General features: G+C 37.4%; 1 protein-coding gene across 7 annotated transcripts in view; it reads right to left on the bottom strand.

The window, feature by feature from the left end:
* Positions 1 to 23893, bottom strand: part of KCNIP4 (potassium voltage-gated channel interacting protein 4) — a 1213657-nt gene that overhangs the window by 138902 nt on the left and 1050862 nt on the right. Inside the window, exon 2 of one of the 7 annotated variants that reach the window (XM_025385250.1) lies at positions 15885 to 15986. The exons of the other annotated variants lie outside the window; for them this stretch is intronic. Coding sequence (XP_025241035.1) covers positions 15885 to 15986 — 102 coding nt within the window. The remainder of the gene's footprint in view (positions 1 to 15884; positions 15987 to 23893) is intronic. 7 annotated transcript variants of the gene reach the window in all.

Below are 23893 nucleotides of genomic sequence, written 5' to 3' on the forward strand. Positions count from 1 at the left end.
TCTCACTACTCTTATTCAACATGGTATTGGAAGTCCTAGCCAGAGCATTCAGGTGAGAGAAAGAAATAAAAGACATTTAAATAGGAAAGGAAGAAGTCAAACTATCTCTCTTCACTGATGATATGACTCTATACCTAGAAAATCCTAAAGACCCTTTCAAAAGGTGACGAGAATTGATAAACAACTTCAGTGAAGTTTCAGGATAAAAAATCAATGCACAAAACTCAGTAGCATTTCTACACACCAACGATGTCCAGGCTGAAAGTGAAATCAAGAACACAATCTCAATTACAGTATTCACAAAGAAAATAAAATACATAGGAATACAGCTCACCAAGGAGGTGAAAGATCTCTACAAGGAGTACTACAAAATACTCTTGAAAGAAATCAAAGTGACACAAATAAATGGAAAAGCATTTCATGCTTGCAGATTGAAAGAATCAGTGTTGTAAAAATGACCATAGTGCCCAATGCAATTTATAGATTAAATACTATTCTTGTCAAACTACTAAGAACATTCTTCACAGAATTAGAAGAAAACTATTCTAAAATTCATATGGAATCAAAAAACAGCCAGAATAGCCAAAGCAATCCTATAAGCAAAAGAAAAAGTAAAACAGAAACAAAGCCCAAGATATCACACTATCTGATTTTACCTCTACTATAAAGCCACAGTAACCAAAAGAACTTGGTACTGCTATACACACAGACACCTAGACCAATGAAACAGAATAGAAAACCCAGAAACAAAGTCACACACCTACCACCGTCTGATCTTTGACAAAGCTGACAAAAACAAGCAATGAGGAAAGGACTTCCTATTCAATGAATGGAGCTGGGATAACTGGCTAACTATATGCAGAAGATTGAAAGTGGACCCCTACCTTTCACCGTATACAAAAGTTAACTCAAAATGGATTAAAGATTTCAATGTAAATCTCAAACTATAAAAATCCTGGAAGACAATCTAGGGTATACTTTTCTCAACATCGAGTGGCAAATAATTTTTGGCTAAGTTCCCAAAAACAATTGTAACAAAACAAAAATAGACAAGTGGGACCTAATTAAACTCAAGAGCTGCTGCACAGAGAAAGAAACTATCAATAGAGCAGACAGATAACCTACAGAATCGGAGAAGATACTCACAAACGATGTACCCAACAAAGGTCTAATACCAAGAATCTATATGGCAAGGAACTTAAATCAACAAACAAAAAACAAATAACCCTCTTTAAAAATGGGCAAAGGACATGAATAAACATTTCTCAAAAGAAGACACAGAGGTGGCCAACAAACATGAAAAAATGCTCAGCATTACTAATCATCAGAGAAATGTAAATCAAAATGACAATGAGATACCATCTCATACCAGTCAGAGTGGCTATTAGAAAGTCCAAAAACAGATGCTGGTGATGCTGCAGAGTAAAGGGAATTCTTACACATGGTGGGAATGTAAATTGGTGCAGCCATTGTGGAAAGCAGTCTGGAGATTTCTCAAAGAACTTAAAACAGGGCTACCATTTGACCCAGCAATCTCATTACTGGGTACACTCCCCAAAGAAAACAAATAATTCTACCAAAAAGACACATGCACTCATATGTTCATTGCTGTGCTATTCATAATAGCGAAGAAGTGGAATCAACCCAGGTTCCCATCAGTGGTAGATTGGATTAAGAAAATGAGGTACACAGACACCATGAAATACTATGCAGCCATAAAAAAGAAGGAAATCTTGTGCTTTGCAGCAACATCAATGGGGCTGGAAGCCATAATCCCAAGCAAATTAACATAGGACTAGAAAAACAAATACTGTGTGTTCTCACTTCCAAGTGGGAGTTAAACATTGAACACACGTGGACATAACTATGGGAAAAGACACTACAGACTGCCGGGACAGGCAGACGTTAAAAAACTACCTATTGGGTACTATGCTCTCTACCAGGGTGACAGGATCCTAATTCCAAACCTCAGCATGATGCAATACTCCGATGTAACAAATCTGAACATGTACCCACTGTATCTAACATAGAATTTGAAAAAGAAGAGCATTATTGTAAAGAGATAGACATATGGAAAATGTATTTATGCAAAACGTCATGTCTAATTCATAAGATGTTACTGCGTTGCTTTAGAAAGCAGGCAGTAAAAAGATGGAATTGATTACCTAGTGAGTTAAATAGAGTTTGGATAAGCATAGTTATAATAAATTTTTGGTGGTATATTAGGGGGATGATTTGCAGCTAATATCAGTGATGACAATAGTATTCTTCACTAAAACATTTATCCATCTATGTTTAAAAAAGCTATTAGGAAAACTGAGCAGTGATCTGGGTTTTGTTATGTTCCTTCTACTTTTAAACTAGTTTCCTCCTTGGCCTTAATTCTCCCACATGTTTAATGGCCTAGAAATAGAACAAAAAAAAAGTAGTTGATATTATAGAATAAGGTAACTGTGAGCATTACATGAGATGGTACATGTGTCTGGCACATAGTAAACATTCAATTAATGATATTGTTGTTCATATAATGTGTAGTGGTATTAGTATTATTTGCAGTAATATCCAGTGTTATCTTCAACACTAGGAGCAGAACTGTGCCTGGGAGTACTAATTCTGACAAATTATTCAGTTCGTCTGAGCTTTCCTTCTTGGGTCTATTTCCCAGCTCTGGCACTGGACAATGTGTTTAACCTCTCCAAGCCTCAATTTTAAAATCTATAGACTGGGGATAATACTTGTATCAATTTCTTAAAGTTGTTTTAAGAGATTTAATTACTGGCAGGCAGTAATAATAAATGACAGTAATGATGACTACTAATAATTATTGCATACATACTAATTCAGGTGTTATTCTAGAACATTTAGGAGTGAGGGGTCTAACACAGCACTTTCTGAGTTTGAATCATTTTTCTGACTCTTGTTAGCTCTGTGTAAAAGTGCTTAGTCTATACCTCGGTTTCTTCAATAAAAGGGGAAGAGCAATGGGACCTACTATAAAATGTTGTCAGGAGGTTGAAATAAAATAACGTGAATAAAACATGTAAAATAGTGGCTGGCACACAGTGTTTAAAATACTTATTATATCGCTGAATTATGAAAATGGTCTTTGAGGTGAGTATGATTTTGCCCGTTTTCGATGGGTACATTGAGATACAGAGAAATTGAAAAACTTGTCCAAAGACACACAGTGATAAGGTTTGGCTCTGTGTGCCCACCCAGATCTCATGTTGAATTGTAATTCCCAGTGTTGGGGGAGGGACCTGGTGGGAGGTGACTGGATCACGGGGGTGGATTTCTTCCTTGTTGTTCTTGTGATAGTGAGTTCTCATGAGATCTAGTTGTTAAAAGTGTGTAGCACTGCCCCCTTCACTCTCTCTCTCCCACTCCACCATGTGAAGAAGCTGCTTGCTTCCCCTTCACCCTTCCATCATGATTGTAAGTTTCCTGAGGTCTCCCCAACCATGCTTCCTCTACAGCCTGTGCAACTGTGAGTTAATTAAACTTCTTTTCTTCATAAATCACCTAATCTTAGGCAGTTCTTTCTAGCACTGTGAGAACAAACTAATACACACGGCAAGGGTAATTCTGTTTTGAAAAAATACTTGCCCCCCAAATTGTACCCAGCTGCTTCATTTTGCAGGCACTATTTGCTGTTGAATTGCTAATCATGGGATCCACTAGAAAACACAGCTCCCTGAGGACCATTTATACTCTTCCTGTTTGGAATTGATAGGGGAATAAAGACCATCTTTTGGAATAGAATTTGAGACAATAACTGAGCTTTATAGTCTGTCATTTCCTCCCACACACCTTATGATTTAATATCCTGGATGGTTTTCTATTCCCTGAATGAAGACTAAATTGTCAACTTCTGTGTTTTTGCTTATTCTATCCCCTATAAATGAACTTGCTGTTCTTCCTCCTCAATCTACTCTGTCTCTATTCTCTCAGGCTCATTTCAGTGGGGAAGGGGCTTCGCAGAGGAGAAGCCTCCTGGGACATTCACACACCCTGTGCACTTGTCAGCTCTGATGGCTTTATATATCAATGACTTCTTTGAATATCTGTCATTTCCTTTGTGATATAAACATTTAGAGGCAAGAGATCTATCTTGATTATCTTATTACCACTAATGCCCAGTATGGCCTGGCATTTATTCATTTATTTATTAAATATCGATTGAGTGCCTATTATGACCCAGGCATTGGTCAAGGTACAATGGACACTAAAATGAACAAAAACAACAAAATCCTCTCTCCCATGGGCCTGAAATTCTAATGGAAGAGTCACCAATTGGACATCTGAGTGGTGATGTCAAGTGGCTGGAATGGAGACATGGTTCTGAAGTTGATGAGCACAGTCTGGCTGAAGATGTGAATGTCAGAGTCATCACTATATAAGTAATATTAAGACCATCAAACCCAGTGTGATGACTAAGGCAGTATACGTTGGCAGAAAATATAACATTAATTCTTTCGTTTATGGAACGAAGGAATACATTTAAAAAAAAACTAAAAGGGCCAGGGAGTGGCAGGGACTCCAGAGTAGGAAAACCCAAAGCAGGATCAAGCCTAGAAATGACCAGTTTCTAAGAATTACTTTTGCTGTGGGTTTTGTCCCCTGGGGGCATGTCACAGAGCTTCCTGTTCATGGTGGTATTCACCAACAAGAAAATAACTAAGTAGCATGGCTGTATTTAACATTCATTCAACACAGACACAGTTTCCACATGGTCTTTACATATTCTTCATGTCTTTAAACATTCGCCCATGGAAAAACAATGCCTTTGAGTTCTTTTTTCCTCTTAGTCCGGAGCAGCTTGCATGTAAACATGGCATCCAAATAATGATGCCTAAACTCATCTTGATGTGACCAAGATGTGGCAGTCATATGGTAAAACATCATAAAATCTCCCACAACATTATCAAGTGAAAAGAGTTGGAAGTGATTTCAGAGAACTCAGGAAAAATGCTTTGCAAAACAAAGCATGAAAATGTACTGTCCAGACTTTGCCCCCATCTCTCCCATTAGAGTATAAGATCATGGCAGGCTGGATCCATGTCTGGTTTATTCATGGCTACATCACTGGCACCAAGGTGGTAGTGCCATGTAGTCAGCATTGATAAAAATTTGTCAACTGATTAAACGACCTGGGCTTGAGTCCCAGCTTTGCCATTTAATAGCTATGTAATTTAGGACAAGTCACTTAAAACCTCAAGTTTTTAATCTCTTCATCTGCAAACTGGCAATAGTAGTGGCACTTGAACAGTAAGTCTGGAGGGTAAGCAGAATAATGTATTAAATAATTTTTCATAGTGCGTGGCGCATCATAGCAATGAATCCGCATACAGGCTTTCTGTAATGATATGATTTTGACACTGATCCTTCTAACATCTGCTCACCTAAAGCATTAATTTTACACTTTTATTGAAATAAATGTGATTTTTTAAATATCCTCAGGAACACTCAATGATGAATATGTCCACCTCTAAGCAGAGTCTGGAAACACCATAATATGCTATGGGATTGTTTTTCTCCACAGCCTCAAAGGAGAATGGTTTGCTGAAAGATAAATAAGGTTTTATACTGTTAGTTCATCTCCAGAACTCATCTTTTGTTCTTCTATTTCTTCTTTTTAATGAAACCTTACGAATAAAGGTGGACCAATATTTCTGTAAAGAATTGTTGCCTATCACACTTGGTGCTTCAAAACGCTTGGCAAAAGGCAATTTGAAAGGTAAGAAGGCTAAACTTGAACCCTGCAATCTAAGCAGATAGAAAAACAGTGCTTTGTAGTTTGTAGACCTGGTGGAGTAGAAAATTGAGGCTCTTTGGTGAATTAGGTTCCCATTTCAGCAGAAACCAGACTCATTGACCAGACTCACATTTAGCCCAAATATTACCTCTTAGGCCAATGAAAATGGAAAATAGGTTGTATAGCTCCTACAAGAAGCTACCTTGGTTACCATCATGAAAGTATTACATAAAACAAAGAAGGCTCTCATTTATCTAACAGTCTACACAGTATTTTGTAAGTAGCCATCATTCCACCCATTGTGACCCAAATGAACAGTAACAAAAGTGGAAAAATCAAATGGGAAGCAAAAGACTTAATCATATAGGTAACCTGAAAAAAACAAAAGATGCACTAATCAACAACAAAACTTGTTTAACGCTTGTTTCAAAAATGTGTGTTATTGAAGCATTTAAAGCCAAGATGTCTAAAATAAAACTACTATCTCTCCTTAACTGGCCTTCCTGGCCTTCCCTCTATGCGCCTTATCTTGATAAATTTCACCATTATCATTTTGGTGGAGTCACTTCATCTCTTTCCTATCTTTCACTCAGTATCACAAATTGTTTTTCAATATTTCCAATTACACACAATTCCACCATGTGTTTCAAATTTATCCTCTCCCTTCCACCATGATTGCCATGTTTAGGACAGTCTAGTGGTAAAGACACTAAGCTTTGGTATTACATCGTTGAAGGTAAAATCCCTGCTTTGGTGTGTCATAATTGTTAGGTGCTGGGTGAGTGATTTAATTTCCTTGTTTACTTTTCTCTTTTAAGTGGAGATTATAATTGTACCTTCCTCATAGACTTGCAGTAAATATTAAGTGTAATTGTTCAGGCTTAAAATAGCATTATGCTTAAGTGTTAGCTATTGACACTGTCTTGCATAGACATTTTAAGCAGTTTCCAACTAATTTTCTTGTCTTCTTTCTCTTTCTCTCTCAACAATTTGTCTTCTGACTTATTTTTGGTGTTATATTACCACTCTGAGTTTCAGTTGGTTCCTTGTTTCAGAAACCAGTATCCCACTAAGTTTGGTTATTAGTTTTGACACCCTGTCTGTCTCTTGTCTTCAATTATTGTTCTTGATCCTTTGCTAGTCTTTTCTCTAACTTCCAGTTCACATCATGCCTTCTAAAATTTGGCTCATATCTAGCTCCCTCTACTCTTGGCTGACTAGCCATCCCCAAATGCCAGACAAGATGAAAAATCACTCCTCAACTTAAAAACCTCACTTAAAATCCCCATTGCCTCTCTGCAGAGTGAATGCAGCGTAGTGCCCAGGACAGTTTTCAAAATCTGGCCCCAGATCACTTTGCTGGCTGCTTCTCTTTCAGACTTCTTGCCCCTCCTGACTGTCTAAGCTTTGTCTTTGGAAGTACCTAGAATGCTCCTCCTTTTTCTCCCTCTGACGAAATAATTCTTCTCCAAAGGCCCTTGCTGAAATATTAACTCTCTGTGAAATGCACCTAGGTGAGATTGAATTTCACCTATATCACTACAATAGTTGTGATCATCATAGCAGCAGGAGAATAACAGCAAAAGCAGTCAACATTTACTGACCACGTACTAGCCAGGAACTATTCTAAACACTTTACATGCTCATTAATCCTTTGAGCAAACTTACAGATTATTTACTATCATTTCTACCTTATGGATGAGGAAATTGAGGCCCAGAAGGGATAAGTAGCTTAAATAAAGTTTCTATAACTAGTCAGTCACAGAATGAGGATTTGAAGCAAATTGGCTAATCCCAGAGTTATCACGTTCGACTTTTTAACTCTAATAGCTCTCTAGTTTTGCCTCTCACAGCATTCACAGCACTTTACTTGTATTCGTTGTGTCTTAGTGATCTACATATGTGTCTGTTTATTTCAGTACAATGTTAGTCTTCAGATGTATCTGTGTGTTCCCCTGTGCCCAAAACTATTGCTTTTCAAATAGTGCTCCATAAATGTCTGCCATATTGAAGTGAAATTCATTAAATCTGTCAACAGAAAACAGCTGTCCTGACACGCCTACCTTTACCTTTCCTATACTAAAACCTGTGAATGATTTAATGACGACCTCTGGTAGATATGTAATGGACCAGGAAAAAAAAAATACAATTTTCCATTTTTCACTAAATATCTATGTGACTTTGGGCAAGCCACTTCATCTCTCCTTTTTTAGTTTGGAAGATGAAGATTATAACCCTTGTAATCTGCCATTATCACAGGAGTTTTATTAAAATGAAATGAGATATTCAAAAGGAAGAATTTTAAAACTTGTAAAAGGCCATACACATGTAAGAAACAAATATTCTAATAGGTAAAACATATAGCCAATATCTAAACGATAGGGCCAATTGGTATTACAGCTAGGTGAAATGGAGTTTCTAATGTTTCCCATGTTCTGCCTTTCATGGACAGTGAAATACCATGAAAGAAGGAAATCTGTGTTAGCTTTGAAACCTCCACCATTTTTCACAGCTAGGAATGATTAATGCCATCTCAATGGCTGCTGCAATGCTAGATCTGGAAAGAGACTTGGGCACAGTCTCTACTTCTTACTCATGGATAGTGAGAGGCCCAGAGAGAAGAAAAAAACTCATTCAAGGGGCTACCACCATCTTCCTGCACAATATGTGCTGTGTATGAGGGTTCCACACTGAGCAGTTAAGTGGGAAAAGATCTAGTCATATTTTTTTGTAAAACTGACCAGAACGTTGAATGCAACTAGAGAGCTGGTAAAGTATAGAGACTCTGCAGCTCCACTGCTGTGTTCAATCCCTACCCCAACTCCCACACCTCTTGCTGGTGATGTGATTCAGGCAAATTAAATAATCCCTCATGCCTCAGTTTCCTATTCTGTAAAATGGGTATAATCGTGTCCATCTTACAGAGTTATTTTTAGGATATAATGAGTTACACTGTATAAGCCACTTAAAACTGTACCAGGCACATAGTAAGTGCTAAATGTTTGTTAAATAAATAAAAATCACATCTGAGATTTTGAACATAACACTTTTAGGGCTTAATGAAATTGAATGAACCTTGCTTTCTATTAAGAAATACATGAATATTAAATTTACATTCATGGGTTGTGCCTCTGTTCTTCCACAGATTTTCCTGACAACATGCCTAGGTCAGAACCTTTAGCTAAATTCACCAAGGAGTTAGCATGAGATTAATTAACTGTCAGAGGTTAAACATTAAAAAAAAATCCTGGAGGTTACTGTTGTATTTTTAATTGTCATCATGTTGGCCGTTCAAGTTGCTTTTTGCAAACAAATCCTCCAACAGCCAAATGCTGATGGTTCCTCTGCCAACAGAAGCATCTAAAAATTTCTATGATCAGTGTGCTACCAGGAAAAACAAAACACACTGAAATGTTTTGCTATATTTGATGCCAAAAACCTGAAACACAGTTAGGAAATTGTGTTTTGCAGTTTTGCAAGGCAATGTACTGATGGTGGCTTATTGATGAGTGGTCTAGTCTCACAATAACCTTGTCATATTAATGCTCCCATTTCTGCTCAAATCAAAAACAAAAACCCCTGGAATGAAGCTCTAATTTAGTGAATCAATTATTTTGATTGAATGAGGGCACTGAGATAGTACTGGGTAGATGCTGTTACTAGTCAAATTTAGATAAAAATGTGAACGCATACAAATACACAGATAATCATGTGTCGAATGTTTTATCTTTTGTATTTTTTCCTGACCATTATCTAGTAAGTACCTTTTTGTCAAATAATGTCCATTGAATGAATAAGGAACATGACTACTTTATTATTTGGTAAAAGAACTGGGGCATAGAGAGATAAAGTGAATTACTCAGAGTTATTCAATGAGGAGACATAACCAGAGACTTGACAGCATTTATTATTTCTTTAAAAAATGTTTGTGCTGACATAAAATATAGTAGCTAGGAATTTCTTGACACTAAGTCATCCATAAAGGAGCTAAATTCCTTAATCCTATAAATAGCTACTCAATATCAATGTACATTCATGAGCCAGTTGTCAGCCTCCAGCCTCCAAGATGTCTTGGAATTGGGAAGCAATCTTTTGTTTTGTTTGTTTTTCGAGACCGAGTCTCCCTCTGTCACCAGGCTGGAGTGCAGTGGTGTGATCTTGGCTCACTGCAACTTCTGCCCCCTGGGTTCAAGTGATTCTCCTGCCTCAGCCTTCCAAATAGCTGGGACTGCAGGCGCGGACCACCACACCCAGCTATTTTTTTTTTTTTGTATTTTTAGTAGCGAGAGGCTTTCACCCTGTTGGCCAGGATGGTCTCGATCTCTTGACCTCGTGATCTGTCCACCTCGGCCTCCGAAAGTACTGGGATTATAGGCATGAGCCACCATGCCCGGCCTGGGAAGAAACCTTATAAGAGGAGTGTGACTCTAAGTCTGACTGACGCTAAGTGTGACTGACTCTAAGAATTGTCACTGATCCTGTAGATCACAACACCTGACTCCTAAGATCTACAGACTCTGGAAAATATCTTCCATCATTTAGCCTCCTTCTTTCTCAATGCTGCTGTGGTTCTGGAAGTCTGACCTTTGAGGACAATATTATCTGGACTCCTTGCCCTTCTGGCTTCCCATTGGGTTTGGCCACTGGAGAAGAGGACAAGAGAGAGGTTATAGTACTTATTATTTGGGCTCACTCTTTGGTAAGTTGACAATAGCTGCATTTCTCATCCAAGGACTAGAGCCCTATCTTATTGTTACAGCTAAAGCTATGGCTTTTTCCAGCTTCTGGTAACCAGCAACCTAGAAATGATAACTTTTGCTCTTGCTAACAGTGAATGTTTCACAGCCTTATTGGCTCAAGAAACCCTACACATACCTTTTCAAAATGTTCCTTCATTCACCTCTCCCCCATTGCCCTATTTAAATATGCCTTTTGTTTCCTTCCTGGACCTTGACTGACATTGAATCGTAGAATTTCAGTGTTGGAAAATACTGGATTTGGAGTTGAGTTTCTCATTTCAGATTTTCTCAGAAGCTCTGTGATTTTGAGCAAATAATCTCCCTTCTCTAGTCCTCAGTTTCCTCACATATAAAATAGCCTATATTCCTTATAGTAGGCTATTATTATTACTACTATTGTTAAAATACTCTGTAAATCACTTAAAATGCGACGACTATTTCTTTAGAAACCATCTAGTCCAATTGGGTTTCTTGTGTGCCAACCACGTGAAATTGTCTTTCCCTCTCCTTGAATTTTTCCAGTAAGTCTTCTTCTATGAGTATGATGGTCTCATATCTTGCAATCAGACAGTAAGTGTATCGGTATCACTGGAGTAAGGTTCTTTTGGGTATAGAGTTTTGTTTATTCAATTTCTCAGGTGTGGGATTCTGCTCAAATCATTACAAGCTTTTCAGGCCACAGCTATCTCAACTGTGAATTGGGTAAAACCTACCCTCCTGCAGGCAAAAGGCCAGATCTAATGTTTTCTGGTTTTTTTTTTTTTTTTCCAATTTGAAGATTTACATTAGGAAAAACAGCAACTACTGCAGACCTATAAGAGCTCCCTCAATCAATATCAGAGGTCATCAGTGCACTCAGCCTGCTAAAGTGATGAAGACAGCAGGCTATGGAGTCAGAATTCTAGCTCTGCCAACTGGGACATTTGTTTTGTTTCTTGGTGCCTCAGTTTTTTTAGTCATTCTATGTACCTACCTCAAAAGGTGGTCGGGAACATCAAGTGAGTTCATCCTTGTCATTGATTCATGCTCATGATATTTCCTATACTAAATACTTTGCATCGATTATCTTATTTAGTTCCCATGACAATCCATTCTCTGATAATCGTAATCGTCTTTGTCTGTCTCCGATAAACCATGCCCCTTTCCTCCTTCTAGAACACTCTCTCCAGACCTTCACATTACTGGCTTCCTTTTATTCTAAGGACTTAAAAGACATCTCAATGAAGCTTTCTCTGACCCAGTCAAGATATCTCCCCTGCATATATTCCCTTTGCATCATGTCACCACAGGTTTACTTCTGCTATAACACTTATCATGTCCCAAGATTACCTTTGTTTTCTTGTTTATTCTCCCTCTTGCCGCACAAGCTCCAGGAAGGTAGTAAACTGTGTTCCGCTCCTCACTAGAAAGTGAGTGTCTAGTATCATGCCTGCCCTAAAAATAGGTCTCTAAAAATATTGTGGAATGAATGACCAAATAAAGAAATTAAGAGGCAGAGAATTTACATAAATAAGTTTACAGTGATAAACAGGCATTTTGTTTAGTAAGAAGCACAACAGGAATTCAGACACATGCCAGGATGATGCTAAAACCCACAATGGCCCCCTTTGCCTCTTTCAATAGCTCTTGGAAGAGATCATGAAAGTCTGAGCTAGCTCAGAGCTGTAGCACAACAGACATAAAGGAGAAGTGAAATTAAAAGATATTCAAAGAGTACACTGATCAGAGTTTAGTAGCCATTAAGATGGTGGGTGGGGGATCATTAAGCAGAGAGAAGATTCCAACTTCAGCAACTGGGCAGCTCTTGATGCCAATGAATGATGTAAGAAGCTCAGAGTGAGTGCTACAGAGTGATAGTGATTAGGATACTACCTCTGGCTGTGCATTCATCTGCATCCTGGGATGAAGGTTCAAAGAGCTGTGGGCAATTGACTGGCTAGGGGACAGTGGGATAGGCCAAAAATGTGAACAAGACAATTCTTTGTTCAAAGCCCAGGTATTGCTGCCTCTATCCCTGTCTAATTTCTTACCCTGGTTGATGCGATATTAGTGTCAGGTGGAAGACATTCTAAGGCCTAAATTAATTCTCATTAGATCGTATCTATTACTCTTGTTCAACTACCAGTCAGGTGGCTCGATGGGAGAAGGCCATTTGCTATGGCATAGATCCATCACCTCCTGTCTTTGAAGTCATGTGTGTTGATCCCTGGTACCTTTCCAAGACAGTAGTGCTTTTTGATATTTGTCTGACAGTCTTCTCAAACATCAAAGTCAAGATATGTGGTTCAACACGGTAGTTTGGGACTTCTATGTTTTGCCTTTGACATTTTAAAAATGAGAAATACATTTAATTTTCAAACATTTAAGAATGTTTATGGTTCTTCATGTAGAAAGTCTTTGTCATATGCTGCTTCTTTTAATGTTTTCATTTGAGGCACAAACACCAGAACTAATAGTTTAAATCTGTCTTTAACAAATGACTATAAAAGGTATAAAGTTTCCAGGTATTAAGAGTATTATGCCTAAATAACAAAAGGACTCAAGAAGAAATATGTATGCTTTGCTGAAAAACATTTGAAAGGCCAATTTGTGGAAAAATTTTGTAATATATGGGAAGCTTACATTCTGATAAATCAGTTCTTTTATCCAATAATTCAAAATTTAGGGGAAAGTAATTTTAAAAGCATAGCTATATACACAGAGTCATTTATCATAGTGCTATTTATATTGAGAGTGGGAGGTAAAAAGGGGAAAAAATTTAAATATCCAAAGCCAGAGAATGGGGTCAAATACAATATTCTAGCGCTGTGGAATATAGTATTATGCTTACCATTAAAAATGATCTTACAAAAAATTTTAATAGCAGGGTTGATATTTATGAAAGTATACCATGTAAATGAAATAATAAAAATTTGGTATAGATATGATATCATCAGTACATATACATTGACAGTAAAAAAGATATTACTAGTTATTTGTAGTTACTTCAAGGTAGCAGATTGTGTGTGTGTGGTGTGCACGTGTGTGTGGGCTCTTATCTTTCTTTGTACTTTTCAAATTGACTGTCCTGAACATGAGAGACTTTTGCAAACATGATAAATAAACCATTCGCCTTTCCAACCCTGGAGGAGAAGGCAAAAGATGAAGAGGAGAAGGCGGGAGTCTTATGGGGTCCACAAATCATGAGCTAAGTCTAGTGTCGGTTCAGTATTAGCCAGTTCTATACATTCCCATTAGTATTTAAAGTCATTCTGATCTTTTTTTTTTAGTATTTTCTATTTTTTTTCCTCTCAACACATCCTTTTCCCTCACAGTTAGTTGAAAATTGCATTGTATCCTCCGTGAACATTTATTTGGGGGCATGGCTTTATCAGACGCTGGTGCACAAAGAGTGCTAGCAAGACATGACAATTTTCTGCTTCTCTATGTGAATACAGAGATCCATTTGAAAGTTACATTTTACCTGTCTACATGGTACCAATGACTATATTTTCAGCAAATATCTGATAAATTGGCAATTTCGATCCCAACCTGAAAGGAGAAAAGCGATGGCTGTAATAACCAACAATCTCTGACAAATAGTGGCAATAAAAGCACCTGCAGCTTCAATATCACATAGGATTAGGGCTCTGGCATTTTTCTAGATTATGGTCTTCCAGGTTGCTGATGATGTTACGTTTTATTTGTGAGATGGTGTGCATGTGTGTGCAATGAAAGAAAAAAAAATCAGGGCAATGTATCTAAACTATAATTTTAATTTTTGTATGTGCATGGGATTATTACTAATAAAAGTTATTTAGTTCTGCCTCCTCTCCCCACAGAATATAATGTAAGCTCTGATAGAAGAGCTTTTTTTGTTTTGGTTTGGTTTTTAATCTGTTTTATTCACTGCTCCATCTCCCAGCACAAGAAGCAGGCAGTGACATATAATAAATATTTGTTGAATGAATAAGTGAATTAAATAAATCTTATGACGATATATCACCTTTGGTCAGTGCCATTGACACAAATTGCTATTCTATTCTGGCACTTTTCACTGAATGTATCATGTGGTTTGTGGTTCTTTCCGTATTTTCTCATTTGTGTTGTGGAGACCCATGACATTTTAGGGCATTCATATTTTTAAATCACTAATTGAATCCATGAGTTCCTACAAAATGTTGTAGCATTATAAAAAGAGAGTAGGCAGAGATGTGGGTTATAGCCCCAATACCTAGGGAATTCCACCTAGATTTTTAATGTTCTATTTTCTCACTAGTGAAGAATACCACCTTCTCTGATTCGAAGACTTGTTTGATGCTTGAAAAAAATTGTGTATAAAGAATGTTTGTACACAGAGAATATTTGTAAATGTATATTCTAAGTTATATGGCATCTTTATAAAATAAATTGAGGACTTCCCTTAGATATCCTCTATTTTCTACTCTTTAAGAATGCCACAGATTTGGAGAGAAAGAGAAGATGGAGAATGTGATGGTTAGCCTTACCTGTCAAGTTGGCTAGCCTACAGTACACAGTTATTTAATCAAACCCTAATCTAAGTGTTGCTGTGAAGGTATTTTGTCAATGTGCTTAACATCTATAATCAGTTGACATTAAGTTAAGCATAGATTACCCTGAATAATGTAGGTGGGCCTCATCCAATCAGTTGAGGCTTCCTGAAGAAATCCTTCCGGCGCTTCCAGCTGCCAGCATATTCTATGAATTTCAGACATGCCAGCCCCCATAATGGTGTGAGCCAATTCCTTCAAATAAATCTCTTTACATATGTTTGCATATATGCATATGTACATGTGTGTATATGCATGTGTGTGTATGTATATTATATGTATATGTTTATGTGTATGCATGTGAGTATGTATTGGTTCTGTTTTTCTACAGAATCTTGACTGATACAGGGAGAGAATGAGCAAAGAAGAAAAGTCACATTTATTTAAATGTTTGACCCTTTGTAATATTTTTTCTAATCTAGTGATATTTCTGAATTTTGGCAGTGTCTAAATTATAGACCCAGTGGATGAGAGTCAAACAATGTACAAGGTAATATGGTTAAAGTGTCCAGCTGCTTTGCTAACAAGGCAAGCAATAGGAATTCCTACAGTTACTTGAGTCGAGTCCCCATCCCTCACATCAAACAAAAATGTCCCAGTGTTTTGCAGGACAGACTCCTGTCACTAAGACTGTGCTGTCAGTCTGCCAAATGGAAAATGACTCCTAATAGCCCAAATGTTCTCCTGGGTATTTAGGTAGACACGAATGCATCAATAGAGTTGCTTTTGTAGAATATAATATATTGATTCTTTGTAGAAGCAGAGAACTGCAATGCATGCAGACCTAAAGAAACAAAACAAGAATTTCAGAGGAAAAAAAACACAAAAAAACAAACTTGCTTTGAATAGCAGGAGACGATGTTTTGGCAGCTGAGCAGGGCAAGAGCTTCATGAGCCGCTCTTTAATGCTGCGCTTGGTGCTGTTCTGAGCGTAGAGGAAACCTAGAAGATACAGGATCAGTTCTGTTAATGCTGTCTGCAGAAAGAAACGGGACGTGCTGCAGGGTTTATCAGAGAAGCCAGGCAGGAAGGATCAGGGATGCAGCCATCCACTCAGGCAATCACAGGCAGTGGGTTGGGACCCCGGAAGGAAAAAAAAAGAAAGTTTGTTTTCTTCTCATTTAGTTTTGTTTTTATTTCTAAATATTGTTTTGAAGATAATGATGAACAAGTGAAAGCAGAATTGCAAAATATATCTATTGAATGGCAAAAGATTAAAAAAACCCACCAAAAAAAAAAATCTGGTGGTTTTTTTTTTTTTTTTTTTTTTGGCCCTTAGATCAGGGATAAAACAAGTATCACTAGAAGAGTTAACTGGACTGAAATTTCAATATTCAAACCAGCACTAAGGGCCCACATGACAATTTTCTGTTATTGCTCCCCATCTTTGCTTATAGCAGAGATAGACACTTCACATCAGTCATTCACACCACAGTCACCTGTTAGTACCTTTGCCTTCCTGAAAATGAGAAAACAAATGTCCTTAATATGCAGCTTCATTAGCATATAGTGATATGGCCAGAGATGGGACAATCTTTCCCATTTTTTACATGTAGACACTAATGAATGGAATTTTTTCAAACAGAGTAATTCTGGAAGAAGCAAGGCAAGCTTGTCAAACATTAACCGAGAAATAGACAGAGCAGTATGTGTGACAGCAGATACCTGGAGAGGACTCAAGAGAAATCAAAAGCGCCTGGAAGGGTGAGCTTGCAAACTGCTGAAACAACTTTTGATGTCAGGAGCCAACTATCCAAGTTAGCATCAATTTACCCACCCTGAGGTCTCAGACGGTTGGATGTCATGTTAGTAGGTAACTAGCTTCCCCCGGATCAGCATGGAAGGTGTCAGATATAAAGCATCAGCACAGAAACCAATTTAAATCGAGGTTCTACCATCTTTATAACATGAATCTGGCAAATGTATGAGTTGTTCCTTTTCTAATTCTTATCTTGGAATTATAAAAAAGTCCTGACCACAAGCCTACTGATTTAGTTTCCTTTGGGGCTGTTGCACCCACCAACAGTGTCCACGGGCTAAAACTCTTGTGTGTGTGTAGAGTGGGGTGACAAAATGAAGTAGTAAATACACAATTTAAATAAGATCATTCCTCTGATTAAAAGCCCTCTAAAAGCGTCATGTTGTTTTTCTATCAAGGATGCCAAGTATGATCTGGCCCTGCCTGAGTCTCTGACAGCATTTGCAGCCACTCTCCCTGTTTTCTGGGCCATCCACTATTGGCCACACCATCCTTCTTGCTAGAACTCACAAAGCAGGCCCTCCTCTGGTCTTAACACCTATGTGGTATGAAATGTCTTGTTCAACCGCTGGTTGAGGGTCTGGCACGTAACAGAAGGTCAATAAATGTCTGGCAAATGAGTAAAATAACTTCACTTTGGATGTCTAAAGAAGACTTGATTCATTTCCTAGATTAATATCTAAGTAAGCTTTCTTTTAATTTTCCTTTAAGTTCTGGGATACATGTGCAGAACGTGCAGGTTTGTTACATAGGCATACATGTGCCATGGTGGTTTGCTGCACCTATCAAGCCATCGTCTAGGTTTTAAGCTCCACATGTGTGTGTAGAGTCAGGTGACAAAAATGTTATAAACGTCCTTAATATCTCCCTGCCCTTGAACCCCACCCCGACAGGCCCCTCAGTGTGATGTTCCCCTTCTTTTAAACTTGTAAAATAAATCTGGTTTACATAAAACACACCCTATATTTTGCTTCTGTTTTCCATTTCTGGAAGGATGCAGCCATCTAACTACCCTCTCCTTTATAAACTCCTCTAGGACATGAGGGTCTTACTTTAGCTCCCTACACAGGCATTCTGCTCCTCCCCTTTATGCCATTTCAAACCTCCGTGCCAGGGTATGTGCTGTTCCCTCAGTCTTGTCAGCTGTTCACCAATTCTCAACTTCTGTGCAGTCTTTTTTTTTTTTTTTTTTTGAAACACAGTCTCACTCTGTTGCCCAGGCCAGAGTGCAGTGGCACGATCTCAGTTCACTGCAACCTCCAGGTTCAAGCAATTCTCTTGCCTCAGCCTCATGAGTAGCTGGGATTACAGGTGCATGCCACCATGACTGGCTAATGTTTGCATTTTTACTAGAGACAGGCTGGTTTCAAACTCCTGACCTCAAGTGATCCACCCACCTTGGCCTGCCAAAGTGCCAGGATTACGGGCGTGAGCTACTGCGCCCAGCCCCATGAGGCCTTTAAAACTCGGTTCAAACACACTTTCCTCTGGCCAACTTTCCCTCTTGTGTCTCCAACTTGCCTAAGAGAAGAAAGACCTCCTCCCTCTCCTGCTTCCCAAGCTAACTTTGGGAGAAATTTAGCTTATAGTTTAAATGATAATAGCCCTTCCCCAAAACTAAACTGCCTTTGTAAAGTTAATGAAAAACCACCAGGTTAGGAGGATGAGAGGAGCCTGAATTCTGCTAAGGTGTAGCCATAAGCTATTACCAGCCGTTATTCTTGAGGTCATGAGATTCATAACTTCCCCAATTACTCTTGCAGATAACATCACTATTGTAGAATCTAAGATTGGCTTTTTGAGATGTCTTTTCAAGTTTTTGCATTTCTGACAATGAATGGCTTCACCCAGACCTGCCAACCAGTCCTGTAACCCCACCCAGAGGCCAACTCAGAATGAGGACCATTTTCCATACCCCTAGGATTGCATTCCCAATCAGTCAGCAGCACCCTTTCCATTACCCATCAACTATCCTTGAAACACCCTAGCCTCTGAATTGTCAAGGAGGCTGATTTGAGGAATTATAAAACTCTGGGTCTCTGGCTCAGCCAGCTCGGTATGAATTAAACTTTTTATTGCAATTTACTTGTCTTCATAAATTAGCTCTATCTGGGCAACAGGCAAAATGAACCCAATGGGCAGGTTACACTATCAACTTCAAAAAGTTAGGATCAGATGAAATAATATATAAAGCATTTAGCACAGTGACAGCCACATAATGCAATCCAAACAAATATTAGATGCTCATTTTGTTTCACTTATTTGAGTATACCATATTCCCGACTGTCTTGGTTCCTTTTCACATGCTGTTATCTGTATCTAAACTTTTACTTTACTTTCCCTTCATCTAGTTAATGCCTGTTCATCCCTGAGATTTCAGTTCAATGATAACTTTTGAGGGAAACCTTATAGGGTAAATCAAACTAGATTATGAACAGTTACTATAGATGCCCATAGTTTTCTATGTTTCTCCTTCATAGCAAGTATAATTAAAACAATTCATGATATAATTACATATTTAACATGTCTTCTCTACTGAAATGGAAGATGGAAGATGTCTACTTCTAGCCTTTACAGAATAAATGTTATTGGATATTCTTCTTTTATTATTATTATACTTAAAGTTCTAGGGTACATGTGCACAACGTGCAGGTTTGTTACATATGTATACATGTGCCATGTTGGTGTGCTGCACCCATTAACTCGTCATTAACATTAGGTATATCTCCTAATGCTATCCCTCCCCGCTCCCCCCTCCAACAATAGGCCCCGGTGTGTGATGTTCCCCTTCGTGTGTCCAAGTGATCTCATTGTTCAATTCCTACCTATGAGTGAGAACATGCGGTGTTTGGTTTTCTGTTCTTGCGATAGTTTGCTGAGAATGATGGTTTCCAGCTGCATCCATGTCCCTACAAAGGACATGAACTCATCCTTTTTTTATGGCTGCATAGTATTCCATGGTGTATATGTGCCACATTTTCTTAATCCAATCTGTCACTGATGGATATTTGGGTTGATTCCAAGTCTTTGCTATTGTGAACAGTGCCGCAATAAACATACGTGTGCATGTGTCTTTATAGCAGCATGCTTTATAATCCTTTGGATATATACCCAGTAATGGGATGGCTGGGTCAAATGGTATTTCTAGTTCTAGATCCTTGAGGAATCGCCACACTGTTATTGGATATTCTATACCACTGTAAGGAAACATTTAACTGGACAAGCTACATGAGGCAACTCTTTCCAAGAATCGAACAATAAGCAATGTAGAACTGTGATGCTTGAGAGAAGAAAAACCCCAGACATGTGCTTCACAAACGCCCTGGCTCTCCCTGCCTCATGACATGTTCCTTCCAGAGTTCAGGGAGGTGGAGCTCATAGTCACTGAGCTGAAGTGGCAGAGATTAGAGTTCCAGGCTCCTGAAGTGGCTGGAATTTGTACACCAGGGCAAAGAGAGAATTGATGTATGTGTGTGTATTCTGTGGGTAGCTGGTAGGTGGGAAATTTGTGTGGAATTAAATGTGGGTTATTGACTAAGGGCTGGGATATGCATGCTCAGGGTAAGGCTTTATAATGCTTAGCAGGCAGGCCTGAGAATGGAATGAAATAACACAAGCATTGTAGAGCTGGAATGCTGCAAGGTGTTGGAGTTCTAGCCCTACCACCCTTCCAAAAAAACAATCACTGAGCACCTCTGGCATTGCCCTGAGAACTCAGAAAAACCATTTTGGGAGTAAGGATAATTTCCTAGAGTAAGGGCCACAGTGTATCACTGAACTAATCATTAAAGTTGACCAATCCTATCAAAGAATAGGCCTAAAGCTAGAAAGACCAAAAAGAGCTGCCGAACTGTGGAATGCTTCTAAACAATATTCAATGTATTTTAAAGGAAGGCAACATGATCCAAACTCCTTACAATGTATCCTAATAACATCTCTTGAACTATAAAAAAAATTACTAGACATGTGAGAAAGCAGAACAAATGTGACTCATAATCAGGAAAAAAAGAGGAGTCAATAAAAACAGACATTAGATAGCACAGATGTTGTAATTTGTAAGAAATGATATTAAAGATAATTATAATAAGTAGAGAAATAAAAACATTCAGAAGAGAAATTAAACTACAAAAGGGAACTAAATGAAAATTCCATAAAAAAAAAGAAAATTCTCAAAGGAAAACTTCATTAGATGGACTTAACAGCAGACTGAGAACTACTGAAGAAAGGATTATGAGCTTGAATAGAGATGAAAAGGAAGAAATCTGAATAATAGAAAAAGATTTAAAAATAAAGAGATCTTTACTCATCTGTGCATCATATCAAGAAGTCCAACATAGGTATAAAGAACATAATGACAGGTGAGATAAAATTTTGAAGCAATAATGACCAAAATATTCCACATACGTTTTAAAACACAAATGAAACCTGTTGAACCAAAGGAAGATAAATAAAAGAAGAATCACACATAGCTGTAGGCAAAATGCTGAAAATCAAAAATGAAAAAAGGCTTTAAAAAGAAAAGAGAAAAGGACCCATACATACAGGGGTTATATAATGTAAGAATAATTTTTCATCAAAAACACCAGAAGACAGTGGAATAGAATCCTTAAAGTTCTCAGCGGAATACAGAGACTATCAACCCAGAATTTTATGTATGTTTTTGAGAATGAAGTTGAAATAAAGATATTTTTAGATAAAATAAACCTGTGATAATTCATAGCTAAAAGCCTTGCATTCCAAGAAATGCTAAAGGAATATCCTCAGGCCGGGGTTAAATGGCATAATATGGAAACTTGACTGTACAGGTAGAACTAGAGAGCACAGGAAATTGAAAATATGTGAATAAATATATTGTCCTGTTTTCCTTTCCTACTTTCTTTGTGTAAAACAGCAAAAAAGTATTGTGGAGTTTATTACATTTGTAGATGTAAAATTTCTGACAATAACATGAAGATTGGGGGATGATCAATGGAATTTTAATGCACGATGCTTACATTTTACATGAAGTGGTACCATAGGAACTCAAAATAGTCTATAATAAATGAAGGAGATATGCTGAAATCTCTAGATACAAGGGAAACAGTAAAAAATAATATAAGAAGGTAGAGTCAAAACTCCAGTAGAGGAATTAAAATGGAATACATAAAATATTTAATTAATTTAAAAGAAAGCCAGGGCAGAGGAACAGGGGCAAAAAGTAGATGAGATGATCAGAAAATGCATAAGATAGTAAATGTATACCCCACCATGTAATTAAATCAGAAATTGTATTTTTTTATTCATTACTGAATTCCCAGTATGTTACACAGTGCTTACTATATAAAACGTTCAATCACTATCTACTGAAAGAATGAAATCAGACTATATATCTTATATGACTGTCTCAGTATGTGCAGATTTGCTACTTGTAATTAGCAGATGCATTTAGAATTTACATCTATGCTTCCTCACGGTGTGTGAAGAGATCCCCTAAATAGATAGCTGTGTGTGAAGGCACTCTACTCAGGATGACACCGACAGAATGAGGGGGTGGGACTGAATTCCCCAGCCAATCACACTAAAAGAAAATTGATGGTGAAGGTGAATCAATCTCCAAACTGCCTTAGTAGGTAGGACATTTACCCTCACAGAGACTAAACACTCTTTGTTTTTATTAATTTATTAAGTTAATATTTATTGCCACCTACAATGATTCGTATCTTAAATTAATTGGCTACATAAACCACTGAGCCTAATGAGAGGATTCAAAATTAAGTCAAAATAATTCTAGTTTACCTCAAAATCTTTCTCTTTCCCCAAATTAAGTGCCTGGCTAGCTGTCATAAATTACATATTCCTTTTGGTTTTTTTTAAAGGTTACATGTTCAAGAGTGTGAAAATAAGATGTTCTGTCTAAAGGCTACCGTGCCTGGTTTGTAAATGCATCTGTTAAATGCTGTATTTGCTCCCACAGCTTGCTATAGAATGTTACTTAATACAATATCATACTTATTACAATTTTTATTATAGGAGTGTAATAAGTAAAATTAATCTCTATTTTAGTGGGCTCGTGTTTAGTCTTTCAGCATCCTTTAAATTGCTGTGAATTTTTTTTGTCATGACTTGAAAGCAAAGATAGAGAAACACTTTAGAGATATCCGCGTTTTTTCCCCTTCCAGAACTTGCAAGTATAATCATATTTGCTTTATATTTATAGTCATGAACTCCTAAGCGGGCAGCTACAACCAAGGACCAAAAAATGGTGCATTCTGCTTCTTGTAATTCATCTCTGCTAATCAATTATAAGAAGCAAGGAAAATTAGGGAAAATATTTTATTTGGATGGTTTCTACAAACAAGGGACTATAATTCTTGCACATTATTTTTCATCTTTGCTGTTTCTTTGAGCAGTCTAATGCACCACACAATTATCTAAGGTATTTGTTTTCTATAAGAATTGTTTTCTCTAAGAATTGTTTTAAAAGTATTCTTGTTACCAGAGTAGTTGTATTATATTTCAAAATGTAAGGTGATTTTCAAAAGCCTGAGTACTGACCTTAGATGCAATTGTATGAACTCTACTCTGGAGGGCGGGGAGGGTGTCTGTGGAAGTTATAAGAATTTTATTTTTTTGTGCCATCAAATATAGGTAAAAATAATTGTGCAATTCTGCTATTTAAATAGGAACTATTGGCCTCCTTGGTCCTAAATGGAAGGGCTGATATTTTAAGTTGATTATTTTATTGTAAATGAATCCAACCTAATTCGTTTTAATTTGGTTGAATGTTTTTCTTGTTAAATGATGTTTAAAAAATAAAAACTGGAAGTTCAAAAAAAAACAAAACAAAACAAAACAAAATTAAGTCAACTCCTGTATCTCTTCATCTAGAAGTCAAACCAAACTACTAGTATACTAACATAACACTTTAAAGACCATAAAACAAAGCAATACAAAAAGAGATGAAAAATTAATTACTTTTCATCTCATAAATATTTATTTGTCCAAAAAGCATTCTTTATAACATATATATTATAAGCATTATAAATGATGTTCTTTGTAGAACTATAAATATACAGTGGTTACATAGAAAAAAAATCCCTGCTGTCCAGAA

The sequence above is a fragment of the Theropithecus gelada genome, chromosome 5 (assembly GCF_003255815.1).
Source record: "Theropithecus gelada isolate Dixy chromosome 5, Tgel_1.0, whole genome shotgun sequence".
Lineage (NCBI taxonomy): Eukaryota > Metazoa > Chordata > Mammalia > Primates > Cercopithecidae > Theropithecus > Theropithecus gelada.